We start from the raw sequence: 23008 nt of genomic DNA, 5'->3' as shown, positions 1-23008 counted from the left end.
GAGCACCGACCCTTGGGCCCCTTCGGGGAATCAATGAGAGGACTTAGAAACTTTGGGCCTCCGGGGCGTTCTCGCCCCCTGTCCGATCCTCTAACGCTCCGCGCCCAGAGCCCTTTGGGGAAGGGACAAGCAAGCCACGCCGTCCCCGTGACGCCGCTGCTCTCAGACCGCTCGCCCCACACTCTGGGGAGCCTGAGGTTTAAAAACCAGCCCAGCGGCAGCACGTTCTCTGCACCCCGAGGCTGAGCACTTGATCACCCCGGGAGCCGCTTTCCTCGGTCTTCGTCCCGCTTCCAAGCCAACGCGAAAAAGAGGGAACACGGGGAGCGCGGGCGGGGAAGCGGCCTGGCCCGGGACTGGGGCCGGCCCGCGGGCGGGGCGGGCGCGGGAAGGCGCAAGGGGGGCGTGGGCGCGGCGGCCCGCGCGCCCCGGCGGCCGGGCCAGGGGGAGGGGCGCTGGCGGCGGCGGCGCCTCCCGCCCGGGGTGAGCGGCGCGCGAGGCGGCCCCGCGGCTCAGAGCGCCGAGCGGGGAGGCAGGGCTGGAGCGCAGACGGCCGACGCGCGGCGCGGCTGCCATGGGCGCGCACTGACCCGCTGCTCAGCGTGGACTTCCTCGGCGGCGCGGAGCTCCCCGGCTGGCGGTGCGTCTCCTCGGTCACCATGAAAGGTAGGGCGGGCTTCGGGGCGCGCGGGAGGGGGCGAGATGCAGAGTTTCTCTGCGCGGAGACCCGAGAGAGACCTGGTACTGGGTTTGGTGCGCGCAACCTGGGGGTCGCTCCCGGGGCTCGGGAGTCGGATACCGCCGGAGATCTCGGCGGTGGTCATTTGAAGCCGGCAAGTACTGCCCTCCCCACCGGGTCTCAACAAAGTAGTTTGAAGCCCCAAGTCGTTGTTTACGGATTCCAGTTCCCAACTTTTTAATTGAAAAAATGCTCCCAGGAGAGTGGAGGCATCATCACTCCCCACCCTCGGCCCCCCTAGTTCGTTCTGCGCCCTGGCGCACGCCCCACTCTCTCCAAGGTCCCTCTCCCTCCCCGCCGTTGCCTCTTCCCCGTCTGAGAAGTCGACGGGTGTTTTCTCCCGGACTCGGGGATGTTCTCGGTGCGCCCTCCCCACATCTGGCAATGATTAGGTGCCCGCGGAGTTCAGTTGGCTCGGGAAGTGCGTTTGGCATCTTTCTCCATCAGCCCCACTGGCTGGAAAATCACCGCCCTGGGTTTCGCGTCCCTTCCATGTGCCCGCCTGCGGAGCTGTGCCCACGTGTGTACAGGGGCGACACAGTCCCCCGGGCGGTGTCCCCCGGGCGGGTTTAGGGAAGTGCCAGATGCTATCGCACCTTTTAGCGGAATCGCGAGGAGAAGCGCTTCGCAGGGAAGCCGTCTGTTGAGTAGAAAACGAAGATCTGTCAACAGAATCTCTCTCTGTATGTGAGATAATCACATAGGAGGTATCTGAGGGAATCGTTTGGAGATGGGCCGGCGTGGTGTTTACACAAGACTGGAATCCTGGCTTTGTGCTAGGATAACACGTCTCGGTCCCCGCACGGGCCGGACCCGAGTGAGGGGGCTCGGTTCGAGATGCCATCTGACCGCTAGGACCGAGCTTCCAGCAGTCCGAGTACGCGCGAGGCGACCACTTTGACTTGCAAGCGTTGCTGATCCAGGCGCGCGCCTCGGGAGCCCCACAGACTTGGAAAGTAACTTTTGGCTCTAGGTTTCTCTCTGCAAGGCAGATCACGCTGAACAGTTTGGAGCGATAATGTCCTACCAATTAGCTCTCCTTCCAGGGGAGTTCTGTGTCCTTCTCTGGAGACCCTGGGAAGGAAGGGGACAAAACGCCAGGTGGAAAGGGTCCCGCCCCCCGGGCCAGAGACACAAAAGACAGGATACAACGCAAGAGACACAAAAGACAGGATTTCAAAACGCAGCGTGTGTGTGCGTTCCCTCTCTCTCCATCTCAGTTTCTCTTCTCTCATTTACATTCTAGCAAAGGGGCACTTTCCTTAGCCAGCACTGATTACGGGATCTTCCCAGAATGGCAAGCGTTCACGCGGCTAAACTTTGCTCTGGCGCTCAGTCCCCGTCATTTTAGCCAGAAGTTAATCTTCTCATTGCTGGTCACTGAGGCTAGGAGGTTTTGAACTTTTGGAAAGATAAGCCAGCTCCTCATTTCATCAGCTCCCATGTGGCTTCCTAAACCCTGAAAATCTCCTTATGCTTTTGACTGGGTCGATGACTGTTACTGCAGTTTGGGTATTGTTTTCAATGTTAATTCAAATCTGTAATGGAATACATACCTACAGGTTATATGTATATATGCTGTGTGCTAAGTCACTTCAGTTGTTGTGTCCAACTCTTTGCAACCTCATGGACTGTGGCCCACCAGGCTTCTCTGCCCATCGGATTCTCCAGGCAAAAGTACTGGAGTGAGGAACCATTCCCTTCTCCAGGGAATCTTCCCGTCCCAGGGATCGAACTGAGTGAGTCTCCTCTGTTATAGGCTGATTCTTTACAATCAGTCACCAGGGAAATATATATATATAATTTACACTACATTCTAGACCAGCTAGCACACTGCTGGGAGAAGGCTCATTGCTTATCCTCTGTGGTCTGAGCACTGCCTCAACACCCCACTTACCTTCTGCCCCAATAGGTGAAGGGGACTGAGGAGCTGAATTCCTGGGGAGGCTAGTCACTTTGAAGGCCTCTTTTAAAATGAAATGTTCTGTGAGAGGCTTGCTTACCAACAATTGCCATAGGATTTGTGTTTGTCTGGTGTATGAGGGGGGAAGGGAGCAGACTGTAATGTTTTTTCAGTACCTACTAAGTGCACCAGTATGCTCCACCCTCTACAAGCACTTTATCAGGGAACCCTCTCAAACACCCTATAACGTAGGCGTTTTAACTCCTACACCATAGATATGGAAACAGTCCAGAAGAAATAGAAACCAGCAACAAGGAGGGTAGTAGGCATCTAAAGACAAGCTTTGCCAGGTTCCCTTTGAGTCTTGGAGAGACCTAGGACACCAGATAGAACCCCTGGACTGGAAGAAAAGTGATTCTCAGACGATTAAGTAGCCAAGGAACTCGAAGCTGGTGCAGCAGCCAGGAATGGATGGAGCCAAGAAATCAGACACAAGCCTGAAGCCAAGCAGAGTGTGTTTTTAGCCAAAAAAGAAAGCTGCCTTTACCAAGTAGAATTATTTGGACAATTTGTCATAGGTAACCAACGCAGTTTTCCTTGGGTTCGTAATTATGTCATAAAGCAATGAACTCATTATGTTTAAGCCAATGTATCATTAGTATTTGATTTCTCTAAGTGATAGAAGTCTGTGACAGACCTTGCAAATGCTTAAAATTGAAGTGTTAACCCAAAACATTCTTTAGCCAAATAGATAATTAGTGAACATCTTAGAAACTACAGAAGTTTATTTGTCAAGGCAAAAATTCAGCTACTATGCAAGTCAGACGCCTTTTTGAGGCACTTATTTGACTTCTAATTCTGATTTTTAAACTTGGGATATAGCCTTTGTAAAAACCCAGGCCTTTGGAGTCTAATTCCAAGGCTTCAGTGAGCCACAGCACCACCTATCTGTTGCGTTTAGCAACTATCTGTCTCTCTTAATATTTCTTCCTTCTCTGGAGTCCCAAGTAAAAAAATAATGACATCATTATACATTTTCCAGAAGAAAATTACTTGCCCTGTTGCTGTAATACTTTAAGTGTTCCACAGTGATTAAAACATGAAGTTGGTTTAATTTATTTCTAATTACATTTTCAATTAGCTGTACTGCACCATAAATTTCATGGTTTTTAATATTCACACTCTTTATGAAGGAATCTGACTCCTCTAGAGTTAGGTGTGCCATTAAGAAGTCACATTTCTAGTTCTGGAAGTTGGGAATATTGGTGAGTTTTAATGCAGTAGCACTTGTTACTTAAGAGACGGCCTGAAACAACCACCAGCATTGGTTCAAACCACTGTTCTAATTTAACGCAGGGAGGAGGTCAGTGCCATTAAAACATAGTGTCCAACTGCTTATGTGTGTGCTTTTGTGTGTAAACATTTCTGAAATGCTATCTGGCAATGATACTTTTAAAAGGTGCTAGTAAGCAGTGTATTTCTACTCCCTGTTTCTCAGACCGGCAGTCTCTTGGCTTTGCAGGTGTCTAAGATGTCTTGTCCTTAACTGGGATAAGCAAACACACGTGTAGGTTCTGGCTGCTTTTAACATTGAAAGAATCATGTTTTCTGCAGGAAAATGGAAACAGTGAGGCCTTTTTCCTTCCGCTGACTGGGAACTGAGGCTTCTTTTCCTCTGGAAGACAAATTTGCAACCCAGTTACACTTTTGACTTTTCATTAGTTTGAAGATGCTTGACATTCCTAATCTGAGGTTTAATTATTGCTAAGTATATATCTTCCCAGTGGTCTCCTATGCAATTTTCCCAGATTGTTCCCATCCCCTGACCCCCACTCCCACCCCAACCATGTGGCTCATTCAGCAGTAATGGTGTGAATGAGAAAAGCTGGCAGATGATAACTTCTAAGCTACAGCATAATTCTAACTTTCTGAATTCATGCTTATTTTTACTGAAGCATTATTTCAAAACTGTTGATGCAGCTGCTGCCTAAAGTAAGTTAAATGGACTTCAAAGTGTTTGTTTTCACATGAGAAAATAGACATTTAAAATTTAGTGATAGAAAAATGTTATGCCTCGAGTGAACCCAGTATGTGAGTGATCTCTCAGGAGGAAGTCTGATTCATGTCTTCCCACTAAGGGAAAAAGTGGTTAGGTGCTGGGAGGGCTTTCCAGATGGCACTAGTGGTAAAGAACCTGTCTGCCAATGCAGAAGATATAAAAGACGCAGGTTCGATGCCTGGGTTGGGAAGATCCCCTGGAGAAGGGCGTGGCAATCCATTCCAGTTTTCTTGCCTGAGAATCCCATGGACAGAGGAGACTGGCGGGCTATAGTCCACAGGGTCACAAATAGTCGGACACAACTGAAGCAACTGAGCATGCACGCACAAGGAGCCCAGAATGGTGGCAGAGTGTAGCCTTTCTGCTTTTGAGGGGCAAATCAGAGTGAAAAGAATCAGGCAGTTGGGGGTCAGGGGACAGTGTTCTAGGTCACTTAAGTGATCATCTGTGAAAAGCGTCTACCCTTAATGCGAGTCAGCTCTAACCAGTCTGGTCCTGCCTTTCCGTCTTTTGTTCTTATGCCATTTTGAAGGCACAGGCTCTCTCAGATTCTAGAATTCCTGTCTATACCCTGGAGGCAGGGAACAGGGTTGTGAGTGGGACGATAAATGCCAGGGACTTATTAAAACATTTGTTAAGTCCCTACCGTGTGCCGCAGTCCATGGATGCTGAGTGAGCAGAATAGAAGAGGTCCCCTCCTGTCTGGCCTTAGACCTTAATAACGGGGCATCAAAGGTCTGAAGAAATTGCTGTGCTCCTCAGCCAATCACTGGAGAAACCTCTCTAGGCTGGAGTTCCTGCAGAGATAAGGCACATTCCAGGGTTGCTGCCCTTTGTAGAATTTATCTGCTGGGAGGTTTTCTTGTGACGGATTGAATGAGTGTGAATGGCTTGCTGAAGTCATTGACTCTGCTAACAGCCCCTGTGCTGTCTTGCTGACAGCTTTGCCCTCAGACAGTGTAGCATTGTCAGAATTGCTTTTCAGGAACAGACTTAACCACCAATGACCAGCAATAATAATGATGATGATGATAATAACAATAAACATCTTAACAAAGGATAGGAAGGTATTGACATTCCTCATAGAAACTTCACTCTTTACTACTGATAGCATGATTTCTAATCACACCAGCCATCCAAAGCTTGGGGAAGGCAACTATTCAATCAAGCAGTAATTTGATTTCTATTTAAGTGAATGATGTTTGAAGGGCCCAAACCAAAATAGTACCCTGAACAGGTCCTGCTGATTGCTTAAGGGACCTTTGAAATTATATAGCAGTGAAAGCAGAAATGAGTAATCCCAAATTAAAATTCCAAAGAGAGTCCAGGAACTTTCTTAACCCTTGAATTTATCACAGTCCATCGATACTCTTAAAAATTATTAAGGAAAGATGTTTTTCAACATGGGAGAAGATTAAAAATTAATTAATTTATTGGAATTGGACATATTAAATATGACTTATGCTTCCTGAGTCATTTGGGATGAAAATTCTTTGTTTTGTGAAGTCATATGCATAAGAGGTTGGACATTTGACATTCTGCGTGCAAAAACTAACTTGTCATTGGTTTGTGAAAACATCTGCGCTTTTGAGGCCTAAGTCACTTAGTTATGACATAGAAATGTTTGGAAAGTAGCTGATATATGTATATATGACATTATTCAAAGGCAAAATATCCACATTTATATTCTAGATTTATAATCCAAAGTATTAATATATATTGATACTTTAAATATGCCTATCTCAAAAAATGTAATTATACGTAGTGTTCCCAGGAGTGGAACCCGACAATTTCAGTGTGGTGAGGAGTGTGGGCTCTGAAACCAGAGGGCCTGGTGACCACATGCATCCTCATTAACCTCCTGCGCCCCTCAGTTTCCTCATCTGTCAAATGGGGGGATAATAATGACATATACTGGATGCCATTTTTTTCTGTTTTTTGAGGATTATATAGGTTAGTTTAGCTCAGTTGTTTAGAGTGGTGTCTTGCACTTAAGGAGAACTCAAGATATTTTAGATTTTGGAACACTATATAATTATGACTTGCTGCTTATTCCAGGCAGGAGCGTAATTACCAATTATGAACCATTTATGTTAAGTTAATCAAGTGATACAGGCTTCCTTGGTGGCTCAGCGGTAAAGAATCTGCCTGCCAATATCCAAGGGGATACCCAAAATATTTAGCAACCCGGGTGACACGCTATTGAGGCCATGGTTCTCACAAATGCCTGCATGAAAGCCACTCCCCTAGAGCAGTGGCCAGTGGAGGGTGGCTGTGGACTCCAGGGTGGGCACTGGGTATTTGGCCCCAGGGGTGCCCTTCTCCCCTCCTCCCCCTCTGGGCCAGTCATCATAGGTGGGTGGTGGGACACACAAGAACAACTTGCAGGAATGGTGCTTGCCAATTTTTTTGGAAGCAGTTAAAGATCTTGAGAGCCTGGGGGACCACGCTGTTCTGTTCTAGCGGTGATCATGCTACTAAAGAAGCCGGGGCTCCTGTCTCAGGGTGGAGACGGGACAGGGTGAACGGCAGCGCTGAGCCCAGCTTGGAGGATAAGTTTGCATTCAGCCTTGCCTCTGTCCACGGTCCTTCAACCTGGCTCCTCAAAGTGCCTGAACTTGTTCTGATCAACATGGCATTTGCCAGAAGCTACCCAGTGCAGCCATGAAGGCTGCGAGCCCAGATCTTCTGTGTGGTCTCTCCAGGGTGAACTCTGCGTGCCGGCTCTTTGGACCCGGGGACCTTTTTTGGTTGTCAGCATCTGTTGGACCGGTGGGCTTTTTTTTTTTTTTAGTCTACCTGACTGTTATCTTCCCTACACATTTCCTTGTTTTGTTTGCTTGATTTTTGTTCTTTCTTTTTTTGTTTATCAAAGTTAGAGATGCACATAGTTTAGAAAGTCAAAGAACATCCTATTTATTATGAAAAACAGCAATTTCCTGCCCAGCCCACTTCATTTCATCATTTTCCAGTCCCCAGAGGCAACCTCCTGAGAATATTTTTTGCATTTGATTTTGGCATCGGCTTTTCTTTCAGTTCTCTACCGATGCCTAGAAGACAGAATCCCCAAGCTCTGTCACTTCAATTAACAGCTGTTTATTCGCTCACGACTCTGCGATTTAGGCTGGTCTCTGCCTCCGGAGGTATTGATTGGGCTAGAGCATCCTGGGGAGGCTGGAAGGGCCAAGGGCGGGCTGGGCTCTCCCCTCCCCATCACAGTCTCTCGTTCCCCAGGGATCCCCTCTCACTAGGTCACCTCTGGTCCAGCAGGGTGCCCGGATATTTCCCAAGGCCGCCAGCTGCCTAGGGGGCGAGAACAGAAGCTAAAGAAGAGAGGTCTTGGAGAAGACCTAGGCCCCGAGGTCACCCTCTGCTACTTCTGGAAAATTCCATCGGCCACAGCGAGTCACAAGGTCCTCCCAAATTCAAGAGAGTGGACATGAACTTGTACATGGAGGGATGGAAACAGTTGTTGGCAGTTCTTAATGTGGACAAGCTCCTATAGCCCCATGTCCTTAAGTGACATGTTTATGGCAGTCTTCATTGTCATCGGGCTTCCCAGGCAGTAAAGAATCCTCCTGCAATGCAGGAGACATGGGTATGATCCCTGGGTTGGGAAGATCCCCTGGAGAAGGAAATGGCAACCCACTCCTGTATTCTTGCCTGGGAAATCCCATGGACAGAGGAGCCTGACGGGCTGCAGCCCACGGGGTCTCAAAGAGTCATTTTTATTATTTTAATTATTATTGCTATTATTTTGGTTTGGGGTGTTATATCTTGACTTCCCTTTATGGCAGATGAGGATTTAGTCCTCCTACCCTTCACCTCCGCCTGACTACTATACCTCCTGATGCCTCCCATCATCCCAGTATAGTTGTATCACAATGTGGACTAGATTGATATTTGGGGTTTGTATTAATAAGATGTGTGTCTGTGTGTGCTGAGTCACTTACAGTCATGCCTGACTCTTTGCAACCCTATTGACTGTAGCCTGTCAGGCTCCTCTGTCCATGGGATTCTCCAGGCAAGAATACTGGAGTGGGTTGCCATGCCCTCCTCCAGGGGCTCTTTCCAACCCAAGGATCAAACATGTGTCTCTTACGTCTCCTATGTCTCCTACATTGGCAAGTGAATTCTTTGCCACTAGTGCCATCTGAGTTTCTGTAATATGCCACAGATGTGCTAGCTGATAGCAGCTAGCACATGATACAGGTACAACATGATAAATGTCCCATTTTTAGTGGGCTTTCCATCTGCGGGAAGTCAGAACCAGAACAGGAATGTAAGACAGATGGAGATAATCGCCATCACACTGATACAGAGCGGGTGCAGGGCAAGGAGAGGTAAATTCTAACCACAGGGATATTGCACAACTTGGTCCACAGATTGATTGAAACATCTTAATATGTATGACTCTCAGTTCTCCAAGCCAACTAAACTAAACTTCACTTGAACTCATGGTACTCTGAAATCAGCGATGCTCAAAGAATGTCAGCAAGAATTCTGCTCAGTGTTCTCTGTCACGAAACCTCTGGCCAGCGTGGATCTGTGCCAATTACCAAGGAAAGTAAATAAAGTAAATAAAAATCATATTTTGAAATAGACAAGCAAAAGACATGTGGCCCATAGGTATCGCAGTAAAAATGCTGTAGTACATCCGTGTCAGCCAAGAAAGTACGTGCTTGTAGATATAAATCGTCAATTAAACACATTTTGTTATTTAGGATGTTAAGGTTTCTTCTTCCCTGCAGGCTAACTGCTGTCAGAAGCAGGGATTGAGTTCTGGCCATTGCAGAACTGAGAGGCCTTAAATCTTAACAAAATCCTTGCTCATGTCAGAGTGTAGCAATTGCATGACATAGATTATGTCAGAGACAGATTTTGAGAAGTGGCAGGTTGTAAAGGTGACTAGATCCTCGAGAGGCAATATCCTTATTTGAACCCATCACCTCTGCAGGCCCCTGAGACTGTAAAGAAAATCTGAGGGGCTTCCCTGGCCATCCAGAGGTTAAGACTCCAAGCTTCCAATGCAGGCGGTGAGGGTGTGATCCCTGGTTAGGGAACTAAGATCTCACATGCCACAGTTGTTGTTGTTGTTCAGTCCCTAAGTTGTGTCCGACTCTTCATGACCTCAGGGACTGCAGCCCGCCAGGCTTCCCTGTCCTCTGCTATCTTCCTGAGTTTGCTCAGATTCATGTGCACTGAGTCAGTGATGCCATCCAACCATCTCATCCTCTGCCGCCCCCTTCTCCTTTTGCCTTCAGTCTTTCCCAGCATCAGGGTCTTTTCCAATGTGTTGGCTCTTTGCATCAGGTGGCCGAAATATTGGAGCTTCAGCTTCGGTATCAGTCCTTCCAGTGAATATTCAGGGTTGATTTCCTTTAGGATTGACTAGTTTGATCTCTTTGCAGTCCAAGGGACTCTCAAGAATCTTCCCCGGCACCACAATTCGAAAGCCATCAATTCACATGTGGCGAGGCATGGCCTAAATAAATAAATAAATAAAGATGACTTTTCTAAAAGAAAAGAAAATCTGGGATGCACTTAGCCTGGGTCCACTGAGTGTGAGGAAAGGGTTTTGAGCACAAAATATAACCTTGCACATGAGATCAGGCTGTTTGTCTTCCTCAAACCCATCTGCCAGCTATGTGGGTCCTGTGGTAGCCTTTTGCCCTCTCAGATGCTCAGGCACTAGGGACAGCTGACCTTGCCTCCTCTCTTCTATGGCTTTTATAGTTCAATGTAGGCCATCCACACAGCCACAAGCCCTGGCAGCTCCTGCTTCTTCCTCTTTTCAATTCCCAAAATGAATCACTCCATCACCAGCCTAAATCATCTGTTTGCTAATGACACAGCTGGGGACTCTGGACAGGGCCTCTGCACCATCCCCACCTTAATGGAATGTCTATGAAGCATCACCTGCCCAATGCAACCCAGCTTTTAAGGATGTGAAAAGTCAACTCTTGAAAATACACCGAGTGAAACAAAGTTGAACCATTTCTGTCTCTTTTAGCACGTCCCAGAGCCTAATAGTTCCAAAACCACAATGAATTTTCAAGAAGGGATATGGTATACTGTGTTTCCCCCAAACTCTCTTTTTCCCTCCAAAGAACAAATGTTAAGAAAGGTTAAGATGCTTCTCCAAGATACCTTCCCTGATAATCCCAGTAATTTGTTCTCTAGGTACTTTGTACCCTGAGTATCTCAGATGATTTAGTACCTGTTTGTAGAGTTGAATGAGATAGAGATTTATATTCTTTTGGTAGCTGCTATGACACTTCCCAGGTGGCGCTAGTGGTAAAGAACCCTCCTGCCAATGCAGGAGACATGAGACGTGGGTTCGAGCTCTGGGGTGGGAAGATCCCCTGGAATAGGAAATGGCAACCCACTCCAGTGTTCTTGCCTGGAAAATCCCATGGACAGAGGAGCTTGGCGGACTACAGTTCATGGGGTCACAAAGAGTCAGACACGACTGAGTGACTGAGCACATAAGAATTTCTCATCCTTTACATTGCCATATGTAAAACAGATAACCAGTGGGAATTTGCTGAGTGATGCAGGGAGCTCAAACCTGGTGCTCTGTGACAACTTACAAGGGTGGGATGGGGTGGGAGGTGGGAAGGAGGTTCAGGAGGGAGGGGACATATGTATACCTATGGCTGATTCATGTTGATGTATGGCAGAAACCAACATGATATTGTAAAGCAATTATCCTCCAATTAAAAATTAAAAGAAATTTTTAAAAATTTTAATAAAAAAAAAAGTTTCTCATCCTCTTGGGATGCAGGTTAAGTCGAGCAACAGGACATCCTCTTTGAGTCCTATTAGGGGTCGCCCATAAGGCCTTTGTTTCCTTGAACTGCTAATGTATTGTAGTAGGTTAATTTGGAGGCAGCACTGAATTGCTTTAATAATAGAAGTCTGAGACATTTGAAGTTCCCAGGGAAATTTCAGGAAGGAGAGAGGAGTCAGGCAGACTAAAAATGCTGCATGGGAAAAAGACCAGAGAGGAAAAAGAAAACAAACAAACAAACTAATGGTAGGTCTGCTGAAAAGATGCTTTGGGGAGAACCCTAATTTTTAAGCTGTTTGCTACTGAAAGCACAGCACAAGCTGCTTTTTTGTCTCCACAGTGAGGTTGTCACTGGTGGATCCTTGACCCACAACCTATGCATGTGAGTGGATTCTTGTGTGGTCACGGCTCCATAGCAGAGGTGCTGGAGCTGGCAGGGGAAACTGATGCCTGGGTGGCGTTGTTACCTATACTAATGTCCCATCAGCTCCACTGGTCTATAAGCACCTATTTAGTGACTGAGTGAATAAGTGCGTGGATTTCTAAGCTGAAGCAGCAGGTAATGGTTTCTCTCTCGCTCTCTTTTTTTTCTGTGCCACATGGCATGTGCGATCTTAGTTCCCTGATGAGGGTTGGCACCTGTGCCGCCTGCATTGGAAGTGTGGAGTCTTGACCTTTGGACCTCCAGGGAAGTCTCCCAAGGGTTTCCCTTTAGAAACCGGATCAGACCTTACAGATATCAATGAGAGAATTACTTAGGAAAGTGGGCACAGGCTAGGGGCTTCATATGTCTTTGGTGAACTAACCAATCACCAAGTCAGTGAGAAAAAGGTGCTCTTCTTTTGGTTGTAAGCACATTCTTCCATCTAGAAAGAATGAAAGCTTTAATCCTTGACAGAAGAAGATGACTTGAATTATGAAACCCAGGATTTCTAGATTCCAAGCAAGTCTCTTCCTTGTTCACTAAATAAGGAAACATGGTAAAACACAGAGATCTCTGACTTCTCCATGGTCTTAGGAATAGTTCTTCTCTTACATTTTTCATAACAGTGTTTTCATAACACTTCATGACAGACTAGTGTGCTGATGATCAGCATGTTGTGTGGGATCTCTCACACGCCTTGGTTTTTCCACAGCATTTCAAGGTTCAGTTATAACTAGGTCCTGCGTCCCATTGTGGGCTGAAAAAGATAATCACAGGGGCTTTATTTCCCTGCTATGTTTCTATTTTCTTTGAAAGCCTATCAGCTTCTTGAGGGAAGGGACCACGTCTCGCTCATTTCTGCAGCCCCACTGCCTGGCAGTCTCCGGGCCGTAGTGAGTGCTGAGTCAGCACTTTTGAACTGGACTGTATGTGGGTGGAGGGAAGCTGATTGCTGGAGCAGTGGTGGAGACCAACTCAAGAATAATTGGTTACACAATAGCCAAGACATGGAAGCAACCTAAATGTCCACCAACAGAAGAATGGATAAAGAAGATGTGGTGTGTATATATATATATGTATATAGGAATATCACACAGCCATTAAAAAGAATGAAATAATGCCATCTGCAACAACATAGATGTACCTAGAGAGTGTCATATTGAGTGAAGTAAGTCAGACAGAAAAGGGAAAATGTCATATGTCATCTCTTATGTGTAGAATTTAAAAAGAAATTATACAAATGAACTTAACTTACAAAACCGAAATGGTTTCACAGACTTAGAGAACAAACATGTTTACCGTGGGGAAGGATGGGGGGATGGGATAGTCAGGGGATCTGGGCATTGACATGTACACTCTGCTAAACGGATAACCAATAAAGACCTACTTTATAGCACAAGGAGCTCTGCTCAGTGTTATATGGCAACCTGGAAGGGAGGGGAGTTTGGGAGAGAATGGATACATGTATATATATGGCTGAGTCCCTTCCCTTTTCACTTGAAACTATCACAACTTTGTTTGTTAATTGGCTATACCCCAACACAAAATAAAAAATTTTTTTAAAAGAAAGAGAAGAAAAAGAAGTATCCTTTAGTGACTTTCCTCGTGGTCCCATGATTAAGACTTCACCTTCCTTTGCAGGGGATGTGGGTTTGATCCCTGATCGGGGAGTTAAGATCCCACATGTCTTGGGACCAAAATACCAAAACATAAAATAGAAGCAGTATCATGGCAAGTTCAATAAAGACTTTAAAAAATTGGAGTATTTTTATCCTATTGTTCATTGCAGCACTATTGACAATAGCTAGAACATGGAAGCAACCTAGATGTCCATTGACAGATGAATGGATAAAGAAGCTGTGGTACATATATACAATGGAATATTACTCAGCCATAAAAAGGAACGCATTTGAGTCAGTTCTGATGAGGTGGGTGGACCTAGAACCTATTATACAGAGTGAAGTGAGTCAGAAAGAGAAAGATAAATATCGTATTCTAATGCATGTATACGGAATCTAGAAAAATGGTACTGAATAATTTATTCATAGGGCAGCAGTTGAGAAACAGAAATAGAGAATGGACTTATGGACTTGGGAAGAGGGCAGGAGAGGGTGAGATGTATGGAAAGAGTAACATGGAAACTTACATTACCATATGTAAAGTAGCTCACCGATGGGAATTTGCTGTCTGGCTCAGGAAACTCAAACAGGGGCTCTGTATCAACCTAGAGGAGTGGGATGGGGAGGGAGGTGGGAGGGAGGCTCAGGAGGGCGGGGATATGTGTATTCCTGTGGCTGATTCATGTTGAGGTTTGACAAAAAACAACAAAGTTCTGTGAAGCAATTATCCTTCAATAAAAAAATTTTTAAAAATTGGAGTTTTTTTTTAAGTATCCTGTAATCAGGTACACCCATACCTGACAGAAGTGTGAAATGAGAAGTTCATTATCAGTGTGATAAGGAATTGCATCATGACCACCTGAGGAGGAGTATTTAGGCCTCTGGTAGAAAGCGTGGCTGATATAATATCACCCTTGTTTCCACAGTGGCCCCACCTTTAGGAATCCCCACAGCAAGGAAATCCATTTACTGCAAAACCATACATCAGTCCCAGTTATCCATTGGAAGGAGAGTGGGGAAAGATTTGGCTATCCTTGCAGGAGTTATGCTGGGCTCCTGAGATGCCACAGTTGGTAGAAGAGGTGACCCAACAGCCTGGCATCTGCGGAGGAAGGCCCTAGGCTCAGTTATATGATGATAACTTGACCCTTTTGTCAGTTGATTATTCAGTCATTTATTCACCAAAATCTATTCAGCCTGTGCTGTGACAGGGTTTTTCCGGATAGCTCAAATGGTAAGGAATCTGCCTGCAATGTGGGAGACCTTAGTTCGATCATTGGGTCGGGAAGATCCCCTAGAGAAGGGAGTGGCAACCCACTGCAGTATTCTCATCTGGAGAATTCCAGGGACAGAGGAGCCTGGTGGGCTACAGTCCAAGGGGTCGCAAAGAGTTGGACATGACTGAGTGACTAACACTTCTGTGACAGGCACCATTCTAGATACATGAAATTCATTCATGAAGTCAGTAAAAAAATTTCTGCTGGTGGGATGTGTGTTAACACACATGTACACATAAATGAGAATGACATCGGAGAGTAATATTAAAGTAGGATGATTTGACACAGAATGGCTGAGTGGTGGTCCAGAAAGGCATCTCACAGGCACCATACCTCCGCTGAGACCTCAATTAGGAGGAGGTGCCTAAGGAGCCGGAGGAAGAGCATTCCAGGCTGAGGGAGCAGCCAGTGCAGGGACCCTTTGGTCTTTCTCCTGGTGTGCTCCTGGAGTGAGGAGCAGGGTAGACGAGGGGAGGGTGGAGCAGGTGGAAACGGAAGGAGTTGAGTCCAGCACTTCCGGTCTTACCAGGGTTAACGCTCTGTCTTCTCTTCCCGGTCTCCCCCCGCAGACGATTTTGCAGAGGAGGAGGAGGTACATTCCTTCGGTTACAAGCGGTTTGGTAAGTTCCAACAAAGCTCTGTTCCTTCTCTGTGCTCCATCTGGGAAATGGTAATGTGACTGTGGCCGGACCTTTGATGCACAAGAACATGTGTGGCTCTAAGGCCCAGTTCTGGTTGCATGTTGAGTTTCTGTATTAACAAGTAGGTGATTTGTCACGAAATCGGAGGGTCGTGGGACAGTAGTTGCACCCAGGCGTGGTTGGGGAAGGGATGGGATGCTTAGGGGGCTCGCCGAATACAAACCAGATGGCCTACCAGGCACAACATGGTGGGGAAGGTCAATCTGTGACAAGACAGGCATTTCTCTATTTTGAGATTTAGGAGACATCTTTTCCCTTTTTCCTCAAGGCCCATGCTCTTAACTTAGTCATTGTTAAGGGAGAAGTGAGAGGAAGAATTTTTCCAGGAACCCATCTAGACACCAGTACTCCGTGGTAGGCTGAACAAAAATACCCTCATTCTAATTCCTGGAACTTGAATGTTGCCTTCTGTGGCAGAAAGCATTTTGCAGATGTGATTAAGTCAAGAGATTGAGAAGGGGATGTTATTTTGTATTATCTGGGTGGGCTCTAAATGTAGTCATAGGTAACCTTGTAAAAGGGAGGGAGAGGAAGATTTGACTGTGGAGAGAAGATGGGATGATGGGAACAGAGAGTGGTGTGATGAGCACTGCAGATGGATGAAGGGGCCACAAGCCAAGGGATGCAGGTGGCCACTAGATGCTAAAAAAGGCAAGGAAATAGATTTTCTGTTTCGAGAACTTTGGTGGGAGTGCAGCCCCACCAACATCTTGACTTTGGCTGACTGAAGCTCATTTGAGACTTCTGGCCTCTCAAACTAGAAGAGAAGACATCAGTGTTGTTTTAAGCCACCAGGTTTGCGGTGATCTGTCACGGCAGCCACAGGAAACACATGCTAGCTCCTGTGTTCCTCGGCTGCTGTTCACGGATGGTCTTCTGTCTTTGACCACGCTTCCCGGGTTCTGCAGTTTGGCATCGAACTGCCAATGAAAACATGACAGAAGTTCCAAAGACAGTTCAAAGGAACTGAGGTTTTTCTGTCCAGCGTGTTTCTATGCCTTGATTGGAGGAAATGAAGAAGGGTAGAGTAAAAAGGAATGAGAAGAGAATCTGTGTGTGAGAGAGAGAAAGAGAGAGAATATGAAAGAGAATAAATCTACTTCCTGTTGCTTAAAAAAAAAATTCCTGGCCGGACTTTGATTAAAGTTAACATCCCCCAGCTGCTCTGGCTCTCTCATCACTTTAGCATTTTTCCTTCTGGATATGTGCTTATGTATTTCTTTCTGGGAATAAAATAGGGTTTAATGTGGGAATGCAGTGGCATGGAGCCCACGGCCCCTCAATTCATGTGCTGGCAGAGAGGCTCTGCCCACCATGCCCTCCCCTTCCCCCCACTGCTGTTCTTTATCTGCACAATTACATGTTTCAGGATTAATACCATGTGTTGGGCTGCTTTCCCATCGCGGGTTCATTGAAGGCCATCATAGGAGTGAAGAGGAAACAAGACGTGATAAAGGAGAGGAAAAGCAAAACAAAAATTAAAAGGTAGAAAGAAGGAGGAAAATCAAACTTTTAAAAATAAGGCAGAATAAATATTGACATGCTTGTATATTTTAGAAATCAGTAGATTGCAGATCTCCATTGTGGAAATCAGTAGAAACATGAAGAGCCAAGAGAAAAGAGCAACCTGAAGAGACATTTTATTTAAAATTTAGTGACTCTGTAAGTAGCTAGATGAGCAGGGGTTTGATGGATGACACAAAAGCGTAGTAAGTGGCTGAAGGGATTTAATTTACGGTGGTTAAGTGATGTGTGGAAACTGCAAACTGATAATCAGAGGGGAGACGTGATAACAACGTACAAATACTGGAGAACGAGGGAGACATGGAGAGACGGATACTACACAGAACTAGTAGAAGAACAGAGGGATGGAAGGAAAACGGGAAACTTTGGAATGGACTGTGAGAGAGACATACAGAGTTTGACAATTCTTGGGTTCAATTGTTAGGCACAGTGCTGGATAGCCAGCATTGGGGTCAAGTAGAATTTGGAAGAGATTTTGCAGTGATCTGTATTGGCCTTTAATTTTACAGATAAGGAAGGTGAGGCCCAGGTAGATTAAGTCCTTGCTCAGGCAGGTTAACTGGAGCTGGGTTGGATGCTGGGTCTTTGAACTCTCGGGATAGCATAGTTTTGAGGAAAGTCCAACAGTGAGGTTGAGATTGACCTCTCAACTCCTGTGTCCTGGAAGCATCCCTGCTGTTCTGGTACCCTGGAGTGAGCTAAATACCCAATCTGGCCCCACCAGGGAGGCCTTATCACTTTCACAGTGCCTGAAACTCTGGACCTGGTTTTAGAGAAGGTAAATGGGTTTTTGAGCTTCCTAGGTGGCTCAGTGGTAAAGAGCTGGCCTGCTAATGCAGGAGAGGTGGGTTCCATCCCGGGGTCAGGAAGATCCCCTGGAGGAGGCAATGGCAACCCACTTTAGTATGCTTGCCTGAAAAAATCCAGAGGACAGAGGAGCCTGGCAGACTACAGTCTGGGGTAGTTGTTGGACAAAGAGTTGGACACAATTGAGCAGCTCAGCATGCATGGAAATGGGTTTTTAGTTCCTAAGAGGCTGTGGCTGGTCATTGAAAGCAGCAGAACCCAAGAACCCATTCCTTCAGGTATGATTCAATTTTAACCATGAAAGGAAGACAAAGTTGGTGAAAGATGGTGAGTGGGAGGCATCCAGAGACTAGGCAGTCCTGTCAGCCCTGCCCCCACTTACTGTTGTGACCTGGGACCAGACACTTAACACTCTGTGGGTCTCAGATGCCGCATCTGCCTGCTGGGCAGAGTGACACCTGCCATGGTGGTAAGTCCAGCTCACAAAGCTTTGGTGCGACTGAGAAGGGTACTAGATGGACAAGTGCTTTGAACATGCAGTGCTATGTAAACAAAGATGGTGGTACCACTTGCCTGGGATTTGGAGCTGTTATCGCTTTCTGGACATTTTAATCCAGCTGCTGCAGAATATGGGCTTCCCTGGTGGCTCAGATGGTAAAAAAAAATCCGCCTGCAATGTGGGAGATCTGGGTTCAATCCCTGGGTTGAGAAGGTCCCCTGGAAAAGGAAATGGCAACCCACTCCAGTATTCTTGCCTGGAGAATCCCATGGCCAGAGGAGCCTGATGGGCTACAGTCCATGGGGTCACAAAGAGTTGGACATCACTGAGCGACTAAGCACACACTGCATAATATGGAAATGTGACAGGTCTGAAATCTTATTCCTGAAAAGAAATGTGAAGATGAGAACGGTAGTAGTATCACTGGCTTTTATTTTTGCAAAAGAGACTGATAACCTAAGCATGCATGTATGCTTTAGTTGTGTTTGACTCTGTGCATAGGGGTTAGTTATTGTCTAACTTTGGAGAAGGAAATGCAACCCACTCCAGTTTTCTTGCCTGGAGAATTCCATGGAAAGAGGAGCCTGGAGAGCTACAGTCCATGGGGTCACAAAGAGTCGGACATGACTAAACCACTAACAAACATGGTCTAATTTTAGGTAAGTCTTGTTTGTGCAAATACAGTGGTTAAAACCTGAATTTAGACTGTAGATGAACCAGGGATTAATTATTTGCAGGACGTAGGGGCTACTATTTTAGCAAATTGTTATCTGGTAGCTTGCTTCCAAAATTATTTATGTATATTTATTCAGAAACATTTGCTACATAAAGTCAAGGCTTGTTTACGTAATAATATTGTACTTTTTCAAATTCAGTACAGAATTATAATAGCAAAATGGGTGATCATCTCCAATAATCTCATATGTGATGGTATTATTTTGGAATGGTCATCCCTTGTCTATTCAGGGATTCATTGTCACATTTTGGTTTCAACCAAGGCTTCTGTTTTTCTTCCATATGTCTTCATGTCCTGCTTTATTAGCCCCTTCCCCAAAGTTCTGGGCAGGTGTCTAGAGAAGAGATTGATTTAAGTTTGATGGGTTTGCCACTTATCTGCTCCTCTGATGAAAGCTCTGATGAGGGGAAGCTTTGAAAGGTTAATGAAGTGAGCATTTTCAAATTTTCATCGGATTCTGTGGGGCAGTGTTTCTTGGCTTCAGTGTGCAGAGTTAATTAATTTGGGATGTAACTATAGTTACAGCTTGGCAGGGTTCATTCTCTGGAACATGAGGTACCACTATATCAGGTTTTATTTTCTATGGCTAGAATATGATGTATATTACAATGATATCTTTCTACTTATTTCCCAGTTACTGTTTTCTTCAAAAATATCACACGTGGCTCTAGGATCTTTAATTAGCATAGTTCTCAGAAAGGGAAAGAGAATTTGCTCCTACTCTACAGGACAAATATGAATTCATAAAATTTGGAATTTTCAGTAAGTTGCTCCAAAAATAGCTTCTGAAACCTTCTGATTAGTCATGTGATTAACACGAGTGCATTCAAGTTAAAAAGTTTTTTTTCCCATTAATAGAGGGTTTTTTTCCCCCCATGATAGAGTAGGAGGGAAGAAGAATGTCATTTCAGCTCCAAGGAATAAATGAGTCCCAGTTCCATAGAGAGACATGTGGGAAGAGGGGTGAGTTCCTGATCCTGCTTTAACCCACTTTAGAAATGATTGTAACAAATCCAGCTCACATTTGTGTATCACTTTCATCTTTTCCAAGGAAGTACTGATGTGGTTTTCCTTCACCGGGACACCCTAAGGCTAACAGGCCAGGCATCATCTTTCCCATTTGATGGCTGTTTGTCCTCATCTGGAGGCAGCAGGGTGCAGTGGTTGGGTGTGTGGATGCTGGAACCAGGTGGGTGGTTCTGGATCTGCGTTTCAATACTCACCAACTGTGTGACCTTGGGCAGATGCTTGTCCAAAGCTATAAAGTCTGGTTCATCACCTGTTAGGTCTGGGTTATCACAGGCCAACTCCATTGGGCTGTTGTGGAGTTAAATATGCCTCTGAATACAATGGAATAGTACTTAGCCATAAGAAGGAATGAAATTGTGCCATTTGCAGAGATGTGGATAGACTAGAGACTGTCATATAGACCTAAAGACTGTCATATGGACTGTCATACAAAGTGAAAAAACTTCTCTTTTGAAGTTTTCAAAAGAGAAAAACATATTGTATGATACTGCTTATATGTGGAATCTAGAAAAATCGTACAGATGAGCTTATTTGCAAAGCAGAAATAGAGACACAGATGTAGAGAACATTTATGGATACCAAGGGGAAGTGGGGGATGTGGGATGGATTGGGAGATTAGGACTGACATACATATGTTGCTGCTGCTGCTGCTGCTAAGTCGCTTCAGTCATGTCTGACTCTGTGCGACCCCATGGACGGCAGCCCACCAGGCTCCCCCGTCCCTGGGATTCTCCAGGCAAGAACACTGGAGTGGGCTGCCATTTCCTTCTCCAATGTGTGAAAGTGAAAAGTGAAAGTGAAGTCGCTCAGTCATATCTGACTCTTTGCAACCCCATGGACTGCAGCCTACCAGGCTTCTCCGTCCATGGGATTCTCCAGGCAAGAGTACTGGAGTAGGGTGCCATTGCCTTCTCCATACATACATTACTTTGTTTAAAATGGGCTTCCTAGGTGGCGCTAGTGATAAAGAAACTGCCTGCCAGTGCCGGAGACGCAGGTGATGTGGGTTTGATCCCTGAGGTGGGAAGATTCCCTGGAGGAGGAAATGGCAACCCACTCTAATATTCTTGCCTGGAAAATTCCATGGACAGGAGCCTGACAGGCTACAGTCCATGGGGCTGCAGAGAGTCAGACACGACTGAGCAACTGAGTTCATGTATAAGATAACTAATGAGAACCTGCTGCATGACACAGGGAACTCTACCCAGGAATCTGTGGTGACCTAAATGGGAAGGAAATTTGAGGATTTCTAAAAAAGAGGGGATACACACACACACACACACATATACACATATAACTGACAGTTGTTGTACAGCAGAAATTAACACAACATTGTGAACATTGTGAAGCAACTATACAGCAAAAAAAACTTTTTTAATATATGCTCCTGGGTTGGCACAGTGCCTGGCACTCTGTGAGGACTTGTAAATGTTGAATGTTCCCCTGTTGTCAGGTTCGTTCTTGAACCTTTTTGTCCTGCTGCTTGAATATGGTACTAGGGTTTAGTAGGCCCCTGGAAACTTCTGATGTCCACCTGGCTCCATCACACCCTCCCTACCTGTGCGCCACCGCCCCCCCAACTTTCCTGCTAAAAACTGGGAGAGAGAAAACTTGGGGACACCACTCTATGCTCCAGTACTCTGGTGGGCAGTGTGGGACCTAGTGATGAGTGCCTTCCACACTGCATGTCCTGGGCCTCCTTCTGGTGACTCAGATGACAGAGAATCCACCTGCAATGAAGGAGACCTGGGTTTGATCCCTGGGTTGGGAAGATCCCCTGGAGAAGGGAATGGCAACCCACTCCAGTATTCTTGCCCGGAGAATCCCACGGACAGAGGAACCTGGTGGTCTACAGTCCACGGACTCGCCAAGAGTCAGACACGACGGAGCAACTAACACTTTCACTTTTTCCCCTTTTCTGTGCTGGGCATAAGTGGGGCACCAAGTCTGACTTTGTTCCGTTGGTTGCATCGGGTTTTCTCGTGTCATCTCTGGAATAGGACCTGGTGTAATCATAAGGTTTCAGAAGTTATACTGATAGAGAAGTCGGAGCTGCGTGGTTCCTTCTGCCTTGAATGTCATGGGTAGATTTAAGGGTTGACTGTGAGCATCTGGGGACAGCTGGAAATATTTGTTGTTTGTGTTTGACAAACAAGGCTTTGACCAGGATGCTTCCTTGGGGCTCAGTTATAGGGAGCATTAATAGCTGTGAGAGAAAAAGATTGCAAAAATGGCAAACTGGGAAATAGCAAGAAGTACAAGGAAGCATATGCTATGGAGAGGAACTCAAGTCTTTTGTAAAATCTAAGTGGAAAAATTTGCGGAGAACTACTGAAAAATTACAGAGGGGTAACAGTCCAAAATGAGTTCCCTGGTGGCCCAGTGGCTAAGACTCTGTACTCCCAATGCAGGGGCCCCAGGTTCGATCCCTGGTCAGGGAACTAGATCCCATATGTTGTAACTCAGAGTTCACATGCAGCGCAGCCGAATAAATAAAGACAAACAAAACCCCCCCAAACAAAAAGGGTACCAGTTGCCTTTCCTAAGTATATTTACCAACTCTGTTCTTGGATTTTTTCAAGAAGAAAATGAGTTTTGTTTACCTGCAACTTCACAGGCCTCCCTCTATCTGTAGTTTCACACAGCCTGGTCTTCCTCTTTTCCATTCTTTCCTAGGATAATAATTTTGGATGAGCAAGAATATTTTTTAACAGTTTAATCTGCACAGGGCAGGGCTTGTGATAGCAGCCTGAGAGATCTGTGTAAAATAGAAGAATCCAGGCCCAAGGAAATGGCAACCCACTCCAATACTCTGGCCTGGAGAATCCCATGGACAGAGGAGCCCAGCGGGCCGTAGTCCATGGGGTTGCAAAGAGATGGACACAACTGAAGGGACTT

General features: G+C 45.9%; 1 protein-coding gene and 1 non-coding gene across 2 annotated transcripts in view; both read left to right on the top strand.

The window, feature by feature from the left end:
- The first annotated feature begins 511 nt into the window (after positions 1-511).
- The window catches only part of COLEC12 (collectin subfamily member 12), a 183031-nt gene continuing 160534 nt past the window's right edge, over positions 512-23008 (top strand). The window contains exons 1-2 of the mRNA XM_043888929.1: positions 512-666; positions 15384-15434. Coding sequence (XP_043744864.1) covers positions 660-666; positions 15384-15434 — 58 coding nt within the window. The 5' untranslated portion in view covers positions 512-659. The remainder of the gene's footprint in view (positions 667-15383; positions 15435-23008) is intronic.
- On the top strand, positions 22479-22551 carry TRNAG-CCC. Its single transcript has one exon. It is a non-coding gene; the product is annotated as a tRNA-Gly (tRNA).

The sequence above is a fragment of the Cervus elaphus genome, chromosome 27 (assembly GCF_910594005.1).
Source record: "Cervus elaphus chromosome 27, mCerEla1.1, whole genome shotgun sequence".
Taxonomy (NCBI): Eukaryota; Metazoa; Chordata; class Mammalia; order Artiodactyla; family Cervidae; genus Cervus; species Cervus elaphus.
This window is presented reverse-complemented; position numbering and strand designations above follow the sequence as displayed.